At 39.2% G+C, this 13,365-nt stretch overlaps 2 protein-coding genes across 4 annotated transcripts in view; one reads left to right on the top strand and one right to left on the bottom strand.

The window, feature by feature from the left end:
- hbp1 (HMG-box transcription factor 1) overlaps nt 1-3,579 on the top strand; it is a 60,101-nt gene extending 56,522 nt beyond the window's left edge. For both annotated transcript variants that reach the window (XM_070897433.1, XM_070897434.1), the window contains one exon: nt 2,595-3,579. In XM_070897433.1, the coding sequence (XP_070753534.1) occupies nt 2,595-2,615 (21 nt within the window). In that variant the 3' untranslated portion in view covers nt 2,616-3,579. The remainder of the gene's footprint in view (nt 1-2,594) is intronic.
- Nucleotides 3,580-4,923: 1,344 nt separating this feature from the next.
- The window catches only part of cog5 (component of oligomeric golgi complex 5), a 189,139-nt gene continuing 180,697 nt past the window's right edge, over nt 4,924-13,365 (bottom strand). For both annotated transcript variants that reach the window (XM_070897430.1, XM_070897431.1), the window contains exons 19-22: nt 12,054-12,130; nt 9,132-9,258; nt 7,828-7,907; nt 4,924-5,864 (exon numbers count right to left, since the gene is read on the bottom strand). In XM_070897430.1, coding sequence (XP_070753531.1) covers nt 5,750-5,864; nt 7,828-7,907; nt 9,132-9,258; nt 12,054-12,130 — 399 coding nt within the window. In that variant the 3' untranslated portion in view covers nt 4,924-5,749. The remainder of the gene's footprint in view (nt 5,865-7,827; nt 7,908-9,131; nt 9,259-12,053; nt 12,131-13,365) is intronic.

Raw genomic sequence — 13,365 nt, 5'->3', positions numbered from 1 at the left:
GAAAATCATAATACAATCAAGCAGAGTCACCAGGGTTTTATGAAAGGGAAATTATGTTTGACAAATTTGTTGGAGTTCTTTGAGGATGTAACAAGCAGGGTGGATAAAGGGAACCAGTAGATGTCGTATTTGGATTGCGAGAAAGCATTTGATAAGGTACCACATAAAAGGTAACTGCACAAGAGCCAACAGGGTTTGTAATATATTAGCATGGATAGAGGATTGGTTAACTAACAGAAAACAGAGAGTCAGGATAAATGAGTCATTTTCAGGTTGACAAACTGTAACTAGTGGGGTGCCACAGGGATCAGTGCTGCAGCCTCAACTATTTACAATCTATAGTAATGACTTGGAAGAAGGGACCGAGTGTAATATAACCAAATTTGCTGACGATACAAAGATAGTTGGGAAAGCAGGTTGCGAGGTGGATGCAAAGAGATATAGATGGGCTCAGTGAGTGGGCAAAAATTTGGCAGATGATAATGTGAGGTTATCCACTTTGGCAGAAAAAAAGACTAAAGCAAATTATGTAAATGGAAAGGGATTACAAAATGCTGTGGTACAGAGCGATCTGGGGGTCCTTGTACATGAAACACACAGTTAGCATGCAGGTACAGCAAGAAATTAGGAAGGCAAATGGAATGTTGGCCTTTATTGCAAGGGGGATGGAGTATAAAAGTAGGTAAGTCTGTTACAACTGTACAGGGCGTTGGTGAGACCACACCTGGAGTACTGCGTATAGTTTTGGTCTCCTTATTTAAGGATATACTTGCATTTGAGGCAATTCAGAAGGTTCACGAGGTTGATTTCTGAGATGAAGGGGTTGACTTATGCAGAAAGGTTGAGTCTATACTCATTGGAGTTTAGAAGAATGAGGTGATCTTATTGAAACATAAAAGATTCTGAGGGGGCTTGATAGGGTAGATGCAGAGAGGATGTTTCTCCTCGTCGGGAAATCTAGAAATAGGGGGCATAGTTTCAGAATAAGGGGTCGCTCATTTGAAACAGAGATGAGGATTTGCTTTGGAATTCTCTGACCTGGAGAGCTGTGGAAGCTGGGTCATTGAATATATTTAAGGTGGCGATACAGATGTTTGAACAATAAGGGAGTCAAGCGTTATGGGGAGCGGGCAAGGAAGTGGAGCTGAGCCCAAGATCCTATCAGCCATGATCTTATTGAATGGCGGAGCAAACTTGAGGGGCCAAATGGCCTACGCCTGCTCCTATTTCTTATGTTCCTGGTCCATTTCTAATTCTTCAATCTGATTGGCTGCTTAGTCTGCATAATGACTTCACTGTTCCTGGACGCCACAGATCCCCTGTAGATGGTGCCAGATTGACAGTCATGTCGCAGTACACTGTAGTGGAATTTGCTGCTACAGACCCTTAAATCTTTGTGTTGAGGTCAGCGGCAAGCGCCGTCCCTTCATTGCTGACCGCAAAATCTAGGGCATTGTCTTTGTTGAACCTTCAACTCCATTGCGACCACCTTTGCCACCCTCAAAGTATCAGGATCATATATTTTAGCAGAAATTGTATGGTTGTCCACCTGTACACGCAGCTTGACTATCTCAAAATAGTTTTCCTTGCCCTCATCTGAGCCAAACCCTCTTACTATTCCAGAAACAACTTGCAAAATTATATAGTGTTTTCAGAGCAGCAAGATGTCCCATGGTCTATCACAGTAGGGGAGGTGGGTAACTGAAAATACAGTTGAAGTGTTAAATTTTAGAGGCTTTTGAAAATGGGCAGTGGCAAGACAAAGGAGTTTAGGGAGTGCCAGGGTGTGGAGGTAAGATGGCTGACCTTGAATACATAATGGATCAAAGTTGGAAGAGTGAAAATTGCAAGCAAGTAGGGAGAACTGGAAGAGGTTGCAATGGTAGGAAGAAGACAAGACTGTGGAGGGATTTGAAGACAATGATTTTAAAATCACTGGAGGGCTGCTCCGCTCGTGTGATGGGTGAGCAGAATAAGATGTGGGCAGTCGAGTTGGAGTTCATGCAAGATGGCACTCGGGAGGTCACTGAAGAAAGTCTTCCCATTGGCGCTACAATTTAGTTTCACCATCAGCAGCCTCTGTTCTTTGGATTTCCTTCCTGAAATTCCCTTGATTCATCAGTTCCCTGTACACTTTTATTGACTGTTTTATTCCTTTTTTTCTCTCCGGCTTGATATTCGCTTCTTCCCTGTCCCAAATGTCCTCTATAATGCTCTACTAAATTGTTCTCTACTTGAGCAGCACATTAGCAATGAAGACATTGTGGAATAGATTTTTCAAATTAGCAGCGCCTGTACAGAACTTTGCATTTTTTCCAACTGCAGTACATATTGAGCAGGCCCATGATGTTTCCATTAAATTAATGGATAGGTGGCTGACCCCATATTCCCTCAACATGTTCTTGGTGAATGAAGTTTTGTACTTGGAACACTAATTTGTAAAATCTGCCCCTATGTTAATGCATATTGTTTAATAAGTTAGCCAAGTTTATATATATAAAAAGTCACTTTTCAGATCGATATTAATTTTTCTTTAGAATAATTTAACTTACCATAAATTGATTTTATTTTACTTGACTTTTCTTTTAAAACAGGGTTCTCAGCAGCAGCAGTAACCAGAAGCTTTTGAAACCTACTTAATCCTCAACTTTCACCATTTGGAATGAATTTTAGAAAACTGGATGCAAGTGAGCAAAAGACTCACTGTATCTATCTTTGTTTTAATTTGAGATTTATTTTGTGTGATAAATCTATATTTAGACAACTGTAATAAAATAAGTATAGTTTGCTTTTTATATAAATGGCTGATAGTGTTGTAAATCAAAGCATTTAATCTTTCTGACTTTCCTAAAACTATTGCGTATTGTAAATGGCCATACCTTGTTCTTCCAAAGTTCAGTCAAAGGTTATTTCAGGTAAATATAGCTTTTAGGCTTGAAAACTTTGTACTAAAAATCCTGTGGTGCTAAGGTAAGGGAGGAAAGTAGGTATATAAAGATGTCTATTTTTAAGAATGTAAATGGGTAAAGTTTAAAATTCTGTATAACTGCTGTTGTATCATGATTTGTATCACTCACTATATTGCACAATTTTAATTCAATTAACTTTATTTGCAACTGGTGGGGGAATTAGTATATGTAGCAGGGATGCTCCCAAATTTACTTTGTGGTGTTTTAGCCAACTAAAGTTGCCATAAAACTCAAGGCTTGTATTCAGAAATTGGGGCACAACAAGCACTTGGGCCGCAATTTTGCCATTGTGCTAAAAACTATTGCACTTTAATGTTTCTTGCAACATTATGAAAAACGAGCACATGAAAATGACTCATACAATGTGACATTCTCATGGAATGGCATTTATGCCACACAGTGTTGATATTACACAGTCACAGATCAACATTTTATGCAACTGCTTTAACTCAAGTAAATTTATGTCTTTATACAGGCTGTTGTCCCACAGGAACTCTTGCACAAAATACAACTATTTTTATTGTATTCAAGTTCAAATAAATTTGTAAAGTGTTAAAGTCTAGTTGTTTCTTTATAAAGCTGTTCATTATAATAAATTACATATAGATAATTGTGTTACATATACTGCTTCTTTGTCAGGAGTGATCTATGACCATGAACTGATTTTTCTCATGGTTCTTTTTTCAGAAGGAACGGGGGAGGGGGGTGGGGAGAGGTGCGGGCAGGGGGGCTGGCCAAGAGATATCTGCGCTCCTCTAATCTGGTCTCTAACATTCCCGATTTCAATTGCTCCACCATTGGTGGCCATGAGCTTTGGAATTCCCTCCTGAAACCACACTACCCCTATTTGCTCCTTTAAACCTACCTCTAACCAAGCTTTTGGTCATCTGCCCCAATATATCTCCGTATGTGGCTCAACGTCACATTTTATTTTTGAATGCTCCTGTGAAGCGCCTTGGGATATTTTACTTTGTTAAAGGCATTATATAAATACAAGCTGTTGAAGTTCTAGAAGGGGGTAGTTAGGAAATCCATTGTAATTCGGTAATGGGATATGTAGCTAGTGCATAGGGAAGATAACATTGAGACTTTTTCTGGAGTAGGTTTTATATATTGAATTAAAGTAATTGAAAGCAAGGAAGTGATAGTTAATCTGTACAGGAAATTAGTTAGGCTAATGGAAAAATCTTTTGCTATTTACAGGGAGGGAGGTCTATTGGAACCAAAGATGTTGAGGCGCTTAATAAAGATGAGGGTTGTATTTACTGGAGTGGAGAAATTTAATGGGGTTCTAATAGAAGGGTAGAAAATTTGGAAAGGTTTGAGTAAACAGCAAAAGATTTTTCCATTAGTCAGTAACCAGTTCAAAAGTATTTTCATGCAAAGTTATTAACACAAATGCATCAATGAGTGTTTATTATTTAATTCTCGGGTGTTGACTTTTGCTTGTAATAGCCAAACACTTCAAGAAGAAATGGACAGCTGAAGGAACGATCATTTGGCACATACAGCAACCTCCTGCCCTTTTCTGTAATGAGCATCTGACTGTTTAAGCAATTCTGAGGTTTTTCCTTCCACAACCCTACCAAGGAGGTCCTTTCATGTGTTGTGAAGTTGAACTTCCTGACTTGAATCCTCCCACATAAACTGCTGGTTAAATTCCAGTGATACTCTGGAAATCCTAAGCACATGCAAAGGCTTGGCTTTTAAGCTCTTGAGTTTGGTAAGTAGTGTGTGCTGTACTGGGGGATGGATTAAGTGGGAAAAGAGTGCCTACTCCTATATTGGGCAACACTAGGCTGAATCTTTTAGTTCATTACTCATGTTTTAAATCCTTGTTGGAAAACAGCTTCGTAGCAATGCAACTAAAAGCACCCTGAGCAGGCCTGATGTAAAAAAAATCTTGTATTCATTGGTGTGCAAGATGTGCAAATCATTACAACGTATGACGGTATGTGGAAATCTGAGTAAAATTCTTTAATAATTGTATACACACAAAATACAATGTTGTAAGTAAGCTAAGTACCATCTAGAATTGGTTAGTTTTTTTAATCCTTAATTTGCATTGTAAATGAGCTTCTTATGACAATTATCATTACACAGGAACTTGCTAAGCAATTGAAATAATTTTGCAGATCCAAATATTTCAGAAACCATTGAGTGGTTATCTCAGTTTTCCTTTTGAGGCTGATACCTCCACCAATATGGTAATCAAACTAAAGAACGTTTACTAGGAATGAAATGTGACACCTTTATTTGCTTCACGTATTTTCTTTTACCCAAGAATATTTCAGATCAAATAGTGAGTGCTGATGTCATAGTGGAAGTGGTCTGGAAAAGTTACTGAGCTGATTTGATGTACATAATTCAAATTACATCACCCAAGTACCCTGTATTAATAACTACCCAATGTAAATTTAAGGCCCAATGAATCCTCACAGGTGCACGTAAAAGATTCCATGCACTACGCAAAGAAGAGCAGGGATTTCGCAAGTGTCCTGGCCAACATTTATCCCTCAACTAACACCACCACTAAAACAGATCATTTCTCATTGCTGTTAGTGGGACCTTGTGTACAAATTGGCTAATGAAGTTCAATCAGTTTTTTGTAACTTTGATTTTTAAAGGTAATAAATAATTACTTGGAAACTCCCACTTACCAATTACAAAAGTTCAAAGCAACCTATTCATAAGTGTATTAATTAAAACTTTAACAGTTATCCAAAAAATGCAGGCAGGAAATCACGGGTACGAAAACATCCTTCGTTTCAGAAAAGCTTTCATTGTACATTGACCATGGCTTTTTGGAGCAGTTGCAGCATTATTGGATATACTGGAGCAAATTCTTTTCCTTCTCTTGCTCGTACTGATTGAACATAAGCTTCAAGAGCACCCCTTTAAAAAAAAATTTACATTTGCATTTTAGGATTTCAATATTAATATAATATGACTAAACTCAATCACAGCCTATAAAAAATGCATTCAAATCTAATAAAATCATGTAACTGAGCCACACAGACCACATCGCATGTATGATTATCATTTGTTGGGAGTAGCAGCTTGGCCGGGATATGTATATATACGATTTTGCCGCTAGGGTGAGTGCACGTCGCAGAGCTGAAATTTGACGTTGATAGAACCAACCACGAAGACTTTGTTCGTGTTATCATGGCGTGAAGTTAATAAAATGCACGACAGTGGATTCATATTAAAACTTAGCGTGATTTTTTAAAAAGCGATCTTATATCAGCTTGTTTAAATGACTTCATTTTCTTTATTAAATGTTGTGGATAATTTGAGTTTGCAGAACCTTGTGAGAAGTGAATAATGAGAATTCTCCTCAAAGAAACCTACGACCTATTTCATTGCCTCTTCAGCATATCCCCAAGTTTTCCTTTCTTTTACTTCAATCTCAGTGTCTGAATCGCTCATCTCCATCAGATTTGTCTTTATTGGTGACTATGCTGATAAGTTGCTCGTCGGTATAAAATTGTGCTACAGCTGTGTCGATGTCAACATGTATCCACTCAGCAATCTCCTCCTCTGCTAGGGATTTAAGTGCATTTGTATCATGAGCACTGTTGACAATCTCCACAAATTCTTTGACAGCCTCTTCTGTATCAGCCCCAGCATAGAAACCTTCAAATTCCTCGTCATCAGAAGCACTGTCTTCAATTATGATACTGGGCCACAACTTGCGCCAACACCTCATCAGTGTTACGTTTTTTTACTTCTCTCCATGCCAGAGAACATGCATAGATGGCATCTTTAATAGTGTATGCTCTCTGGAATTCAATGATAGATCGCTATTAATCAATCTGCGCATGAAGTTGTTCCTATAGTGCCACTTGAAGTTTTGTATGACACCCTGATCCATAGGTTGAATGAGCGAGGTCACAGTTGGAGGCAGATAGCATGCGAAGATGTTGCCACAACTGGACACTAATTTTGACTCTTGAGCTGATCGAGATAATCATGTGTGCGACAGTTTTCAAAAGTGCCATTGCAGTGGGTTCTCCGTTAGATCAGTGTATGGATAATTGAGAGTTGCCTGTATTACCCTCTAATTTCTCCTATCTTGCCTTGTGATTTCACTAGGACTTACTATAGCCAAGTGTTTCAAGACTCTAAATAATACAGATGTTGAATCAGCTGCTAAGAGAAGTGCAAGAGTCATCATCGTCATCGGCGGTCCGTCGAACAAGGATGACTTGCTTCCACATGAGTTCACAGATGTTCCAATGAAGGACTTGATGTTCCAGTCTTGAACTCCAATTGAAAGGGTGGTAGATGCCTGTACGTGGATTTTTTTAACGTGTGGTGACCATTGCACATCAGCCACCTCACGGGCTTGACAGAGCTAGACCTTTATCCAGTGGCAAAGGTTAACCAGGACGACTGGAAACCAGCTCTGCTGCACGGACCTAGTACGCACACATATCGCAGTGTAGGCAGGCCCGTGCTGCCCTGGGCTCTTCTGGGCCCCGTAGAATGCCAGAGTAGTAGGACGATAATTCTCATTTCAATTTTCCAGCCATCATGTGGAAAATGCCTGACTGGCATAGAGAAATTTATCACAAGGCAACTGTGAGATTGCAAGGGCAGGAATATCCCACCACTTTCAGGCACAGAGTGGAGTCCCAACATGCTTTAGCAGTCTTTCACTTATGCAGTTTGATGTATTTTACAGGAAAACCAAGCCTCAGCTAGCATATCAAGCTTTTAACTTCCTTAACAGTATCTAAATTCAGAGAATTAAAAATCAGATCTCTATCTAGTGTAAGTGACTGACTTATTCATTTGCACAGTGTGATGACATTCACATATACTCAAACAGTAACTCCAAAAATGGTATTACCTGATGAGAATTAGTCGATCTTTTTCTGATGGATGGTCATCAAGCCACTGAGAATACCGAGCTACAGACCACTCTGCCCTCTGTAATTAATTTCACAGCTGTTAATTACTGAATTATAATAATGTAAGATTAAAGAAATACCCAGTGAAGTTACAGCAATACAAGATATTCTAAAATACCAGTAATAAATAATGCACTTTTTAATATTTTGTATAAATGTAGAGGTAAAAATATATTCACTCAATTCTCAACTCCTGATCCCTAGATCAAGAGAAGAGATGCACCCTAGCCGAATGCTCCCACCAGCTAGTGCTGCTATGTCCATTAATTGGACATTTTTTCCAGCAGAGAGAAAATGTTCAGCCTCAGTTTTTAAGTCATCATCAATTGAAAACTATATATGTATTCATTTATACACAGTCAAATAATGAAAATAAAATAGGGAATTTTAGAAGATCATTACACAGCCTTTCCCTCGAGTTTTATTTTAAATATGCAGCAATGATGGATTATCTACTTTGTAAGGTCTTCATTCTTTGAAGTATATGGCTCCGCTACATAACCATTAAGCTGAGCTGGATTTCTCCTTGGGGGCGGGGGAGGTAGAAATGACAGGCAGAAAGAACTTAAGAATTAGAAGCAGGCATAGGCCTTTCGGCCCCTCAAGCCTGCTCCGCCATTCAATAAGATCAAGGCTGATCTTCTACCTCAACTCAAGTTTCCTGTACTGTCCCCATATCCCTTTATATTCCAAAATCTATAGATCTCTGTCTTGAATATACTCAATGACTGAGCATCCACAGCCCTCTGGAGTAGAGAATTCTAAAGATTCATCACCCTCGAAGTGAAGACATTTCTCCTCATCTCAGTTCTAAATGGCCGACCCCTTAATGGCAGTGTCACAAAGTCCCAGGAATTGTGTCGTAAGGCCAGCTTGGTGTTTCAGTTTAGCTTCATATCAAAACAAGTGCCCAACTCAAAAATCAGGATCTCTTAAAGACTTGAGTGACACTTGGTTGGGACTGTAGTGTTTTCCAAAAATCAATCAAACTAGGATTAACTCCAGTGGTATGCAAGGATATTTAAAGAATAAAGCATTTTACACCTTGAACTTAACAGCGACATTAAAAAAACAAGCTTCAACAGAAAATGAAAAGAATATCTGAATTATAATTTAAATGCATCAACAGACACAAACAACAGAAACATCACTATTGCTGTAGTTTTGTTGTGAAGTTGGTTACCCAGAAAGGAAAAAAATGAAAGTAGTTAATTAGTTTCTAATCAATCAGTTCCTTGAATACCTGGTGGGGTGACTTGAGGTCAGGCGGTGCTCTGGTAAATAGGAAATGAAGAATGGTGTTGTATGGTATAATATCCCCTGCAGCTGGGCTATTAGCAATATGCTCACTTGTCTGAAAGAGTAATGGTCTGTGAAGCACAAAACAGAATTAAGCAAAATGTGAAAACACTTTTTTTTTAAAAATTGCTCTGGATGAGGTTGGAGAGGATTATTTAATTACGAGCAGAATTCCCATGGTTTCTGATATTTGTGTTCCTGTGTCATTTTTCATATGCCAGTGGTTTGCTCATTGCAATAATACAGCAAATGTACTGAAGCAATATATCACAAGGTGCAAATACTACACCTTGTACCGAAAGAAACAGGTCAGAGAGTTTTAATACTATTCCACCAGTTTTAAAAAAAACACAAGATCTCTCCCCATAACCTCTTACTCTCATTATATAATGTTTTAATCCGGGAGGGCGCTGAGTACCGAGTCTCGTCGTCGAGAGCATGCAGAAATCAAGCGCAGGCAGCGGAAAGAGCGTGTGGCAAACCAATCCCACCCACCTTTTCCCCCAACGGCCATCTGTCCCACCTATGACAGAGACTGTGGTTCTCATATTGGACTGTACAGCCACCTAAGAACTCATGTTAAGAGTGGAAGCAAGTCTTCCTTGATTCCGAGGGACTGCCTATGATGATGATGATGATTTATTGTACTTCCCACAGTGGATGAGTTATTTGCTCCAGTTGCAAGTATTTTCATTTACTTGTTTATTCTTCCATTCTGCATCCCCAAATCATTTTCTCAGGTAATGACATGATTATAAATCATTAGCTATCAGCAGTGGCTCAGAGATTGTAGGTAAAAGTCCCACTCCAGAGACCTGAGCACATAATCTAGGCTGACACTTCAGTGCAATACTGATAGAATGCTGCAATATTGGATGTACCATCTTTCAGAGGAAGCATTACACTGAAGCGTCATCTGCCCTCTCAGGTGGATGCAAAAGATCCCATGGCACTATTTCGAAGAGCAGGGGTGCTCTCCCTGCTCAATCTTTATCCCTGAACAAATATCACTAAGAAACTGATTATCTGGTCATTATCTTATTACTGTGGGCCTTGCTATGCACAAATTGGCTGCTCATTTGCCAGACCAAGAGAGGAGAGAAGGCCTCTGCAGGGAAAACATTTTGATGGGATTTTGTAATATTAAATTAATGATTTTATGGTTAAATTTTATTATCTTCGATTCCAATAACCCTACTTTGCTAGCTGCTCTGAATGTTCTAGATAAAATATCATTTTTGCAATGTATAGCCATCAGCAGTTGTTAAAATGCACATAATATGGTTAACTGCACTATATAGAAAATCCTCTCCATTATTCTTTTCCAGAATTTCAGGTTTCCACAATTGAATGCATATTTACTACAAGCAAATTACTTGATACTGCATGCAGTATTGTTTAATTGTTAACTAGAAAAACTGAAACATTACATTTGTTTGAAGAAACTCATACCGGTTATAGTTTATTGAAGAAATAATTGTCTTACAACAATGTAAGTTCAGGCCCACACATCAGATTCATGCTCTTAACATGAAGTACATAATTATCAAAAAATGCTAGAAGCTCATTGGTGACTATGGCATCTTATGGATAATATTCTGTGCAAAACCCTGGCTAATTGCTAATCATTCCATCATCATGAAATGCATTGATGGTTTTTCAGGTTTAAGTGCCTTACAATAGATTATTTTTAAAGACTGCAATAAAAGTTGCAGAAAAGCATATTAATGATATCTATGAACAACTCAGTCCTAATTTACCTGAATAGTTATAAAGTATCAAGGCTAACAAAATGTGTCATAATTAATGCACACTTAAAAAAGAAACACATAATCTATCATTATCATAGGCAGTCCCTCAGAATCGAGGAAAACTTGCTTCCACTCTTAGCATGAATTCTTAGGTGGCTGTACAGTCCTATACAAGAACCACAGGTGGGACAGACAGTGGCTGAAGGAAAGGATGGGCGGGGAGTCTGGTTTGCTGCATGCTCCTTCTGCTTGATTTCTACATGCTCTCGGCGACGAGACTGGAGGAGCTCAGCGCCCTCCCGGATGCACTTCCTCTACTTAGGACGGTCTTTGGCCAGGGATTCCTAGGTGTCGGTGGGGATGTCGCACTTTATCAGGGAGGCTTTGAGGATGTCCTTGCAACGTTTCTGCTGCCCACCTTTGGCTCGTTTGTCGTGGAAGAGTTCCGAGTAGAGCACTTGTTTTGGGAGTCTCTTGTCTGGCATGTGAACTATGTGGCCTGCCCAGTGGAGCTGATCAAGTGTGGTCAGTGCTTCAATGCTGGGGATGCTGGCCTGGACGAGGACGCTAACGTTGGTGCGTCTGTCCTCCCAGGGGTTTTGTAGGATCTTGTGGAGACATCGTTAGAGGTATTTCTCCAGCGACTTGGTGTCAACTGTACATGGTCCACGTCTCAGCCATACAGGAGGGTGGTTATTACTACGACCCTGTCGACCATGAGCTTGGTGACAGTTTTGAGGGCCTGGTCTTCAAACACTCTTTTCTTCAGGCAACTGAAGGCTGCACTGGTGCACTGGAGGCAGTGTTGGATCTCGTCGTCAATGCCTGCTCTTGTTGATAGGAGGTTCCCGAGATAAGGGAAGTGGTCCACCTTGTCCAGGGTTGCGCCGTGGATCTTAATCACTGGGGGGCAGTGCTATGCGGCGAGGACAGGCTGGTGGAGGACCTTTGTCTTACGGATGTTTAGCGTAAGGCCCATGCTTTCACACACCTCAGTAAATACGTCGACTATGTCCCGGAGTTCAGCCTGTGTGCGTGCACAGACGCAGGCGTCGTCTGATATCTAATAACAGAATTAAATATTCCCCTGAAGCTCAGAGGAGAACATGACTGACCTGAATGACCTCAGTAACCGGTAGGATTTTCCGAGATCCGACACTCTTCTACAAAGTGGTGCCACTGCTAATTCCATCTGCAATAATGCAAGATAAAGTGTGATGTTCTTTTGTATGTAATATATCACATCAATACACAAACTTCATAACACAACTATGAAGTTTAAACATATTAACTGACAATCAAAACTATAGCACTTAGAGGGAAAAGAGAAAGTGAGCATGTGGCAAAAGGAGTGAGAAAATGATAGCTTAAGAGACTTGAGACAGAGAAAGAGATGAGAAGAGGAAACATAGCTGAAGGCGGGTGTAGGAACTTTAAAGAAGCATTAAATTATAAATGGTATGCTGGCTCCAAACAGCATAATTGTTTCACTATTTCAATATTTTGCTTAGTGTGCTCACTTGTAGGTATTGTAGACCAGAAAAATAAAGGATATATGAAACAATAGAGAGTGAAAAGAAATTAAAAGTAACAGTGTATAAACACATAATTACATTAAATGGTAAATAATTGGTAGGAATAGAGTATAAAACAATTTTGTGGTATATTCAAGTTTTTCCTTTATATTAGGTAGTTTGACAACAGTGTACAGCCAGATAACTAATAAATATTGGCAGTCCCCAAAGATAATTAACCAAAACTTTTAAATATTTATCTCTCCAAAATAGACTGGGCAAGGCTATCTTGTGGAAAATGGCAGTGTGTCAGAATTAGCAACTCAGTTACAGCATAGTTAGACACAGAGTAAAGCTCCAACAGATCCTCACTTCAGAAGAGCTACAGGGTGATATTTTTAATTGTCCACAATAATAGTAGATAAACACCCAGCTAGCAAGGCACCATTTTCAACAATGTCAAAGGCCATTATACATGATTGCTATGCACCTTTGGAATAGTGCTTGTTTGGCATAAAAGTTTTCAACATAAAAACAAAGTGCTGGAAATACACAACAGTTATTAGGCATGGAAAAATAGATTAACATTTCAGGTACAACCTTTGACAGAAAAGGAAACAAAGATAAGCACTACTTTATAGGGCTGAACAAAAACAAAGGGCTGGGAGTTGAGAACAGATTAAAAAGTCAAGATTCTGAAATGCTGATTCTGTTCTTTGAGCAACAATTTAATGGATTTAATAGCCTCCAAGCAAGTTTTATAAAAGGCCAGAAAAGTGAAAACTGGTGCATGAAATGAAAAGGAACATCTCAATAAGGCAGTGAATGTCACAGAAAAGATACATGCAAAAAGGCACAAAATGTAGAGTATTGATGTGGAAGGTGAATAGGACATAAGAACTAGGAACACGAG

This window comes from Pristiophorus japonicus, chromosome 13, assembly GCF_044704955.1.
Source record: "Pristiophorus japonicus isolate sPriJap1 chromosome 13, sPriJap1.hap1, whole genome shotgun sequence".
NCBI classification, from domain to species: Eukaryota; Metazoa; Chordata; class Chondrichthyes; family Pristiophoridae; genus Pristiophorus; species Pristiophorus japonicus.
This window is presented reverse-complemented; position numbering and strand designations above follow the sequence as displayed.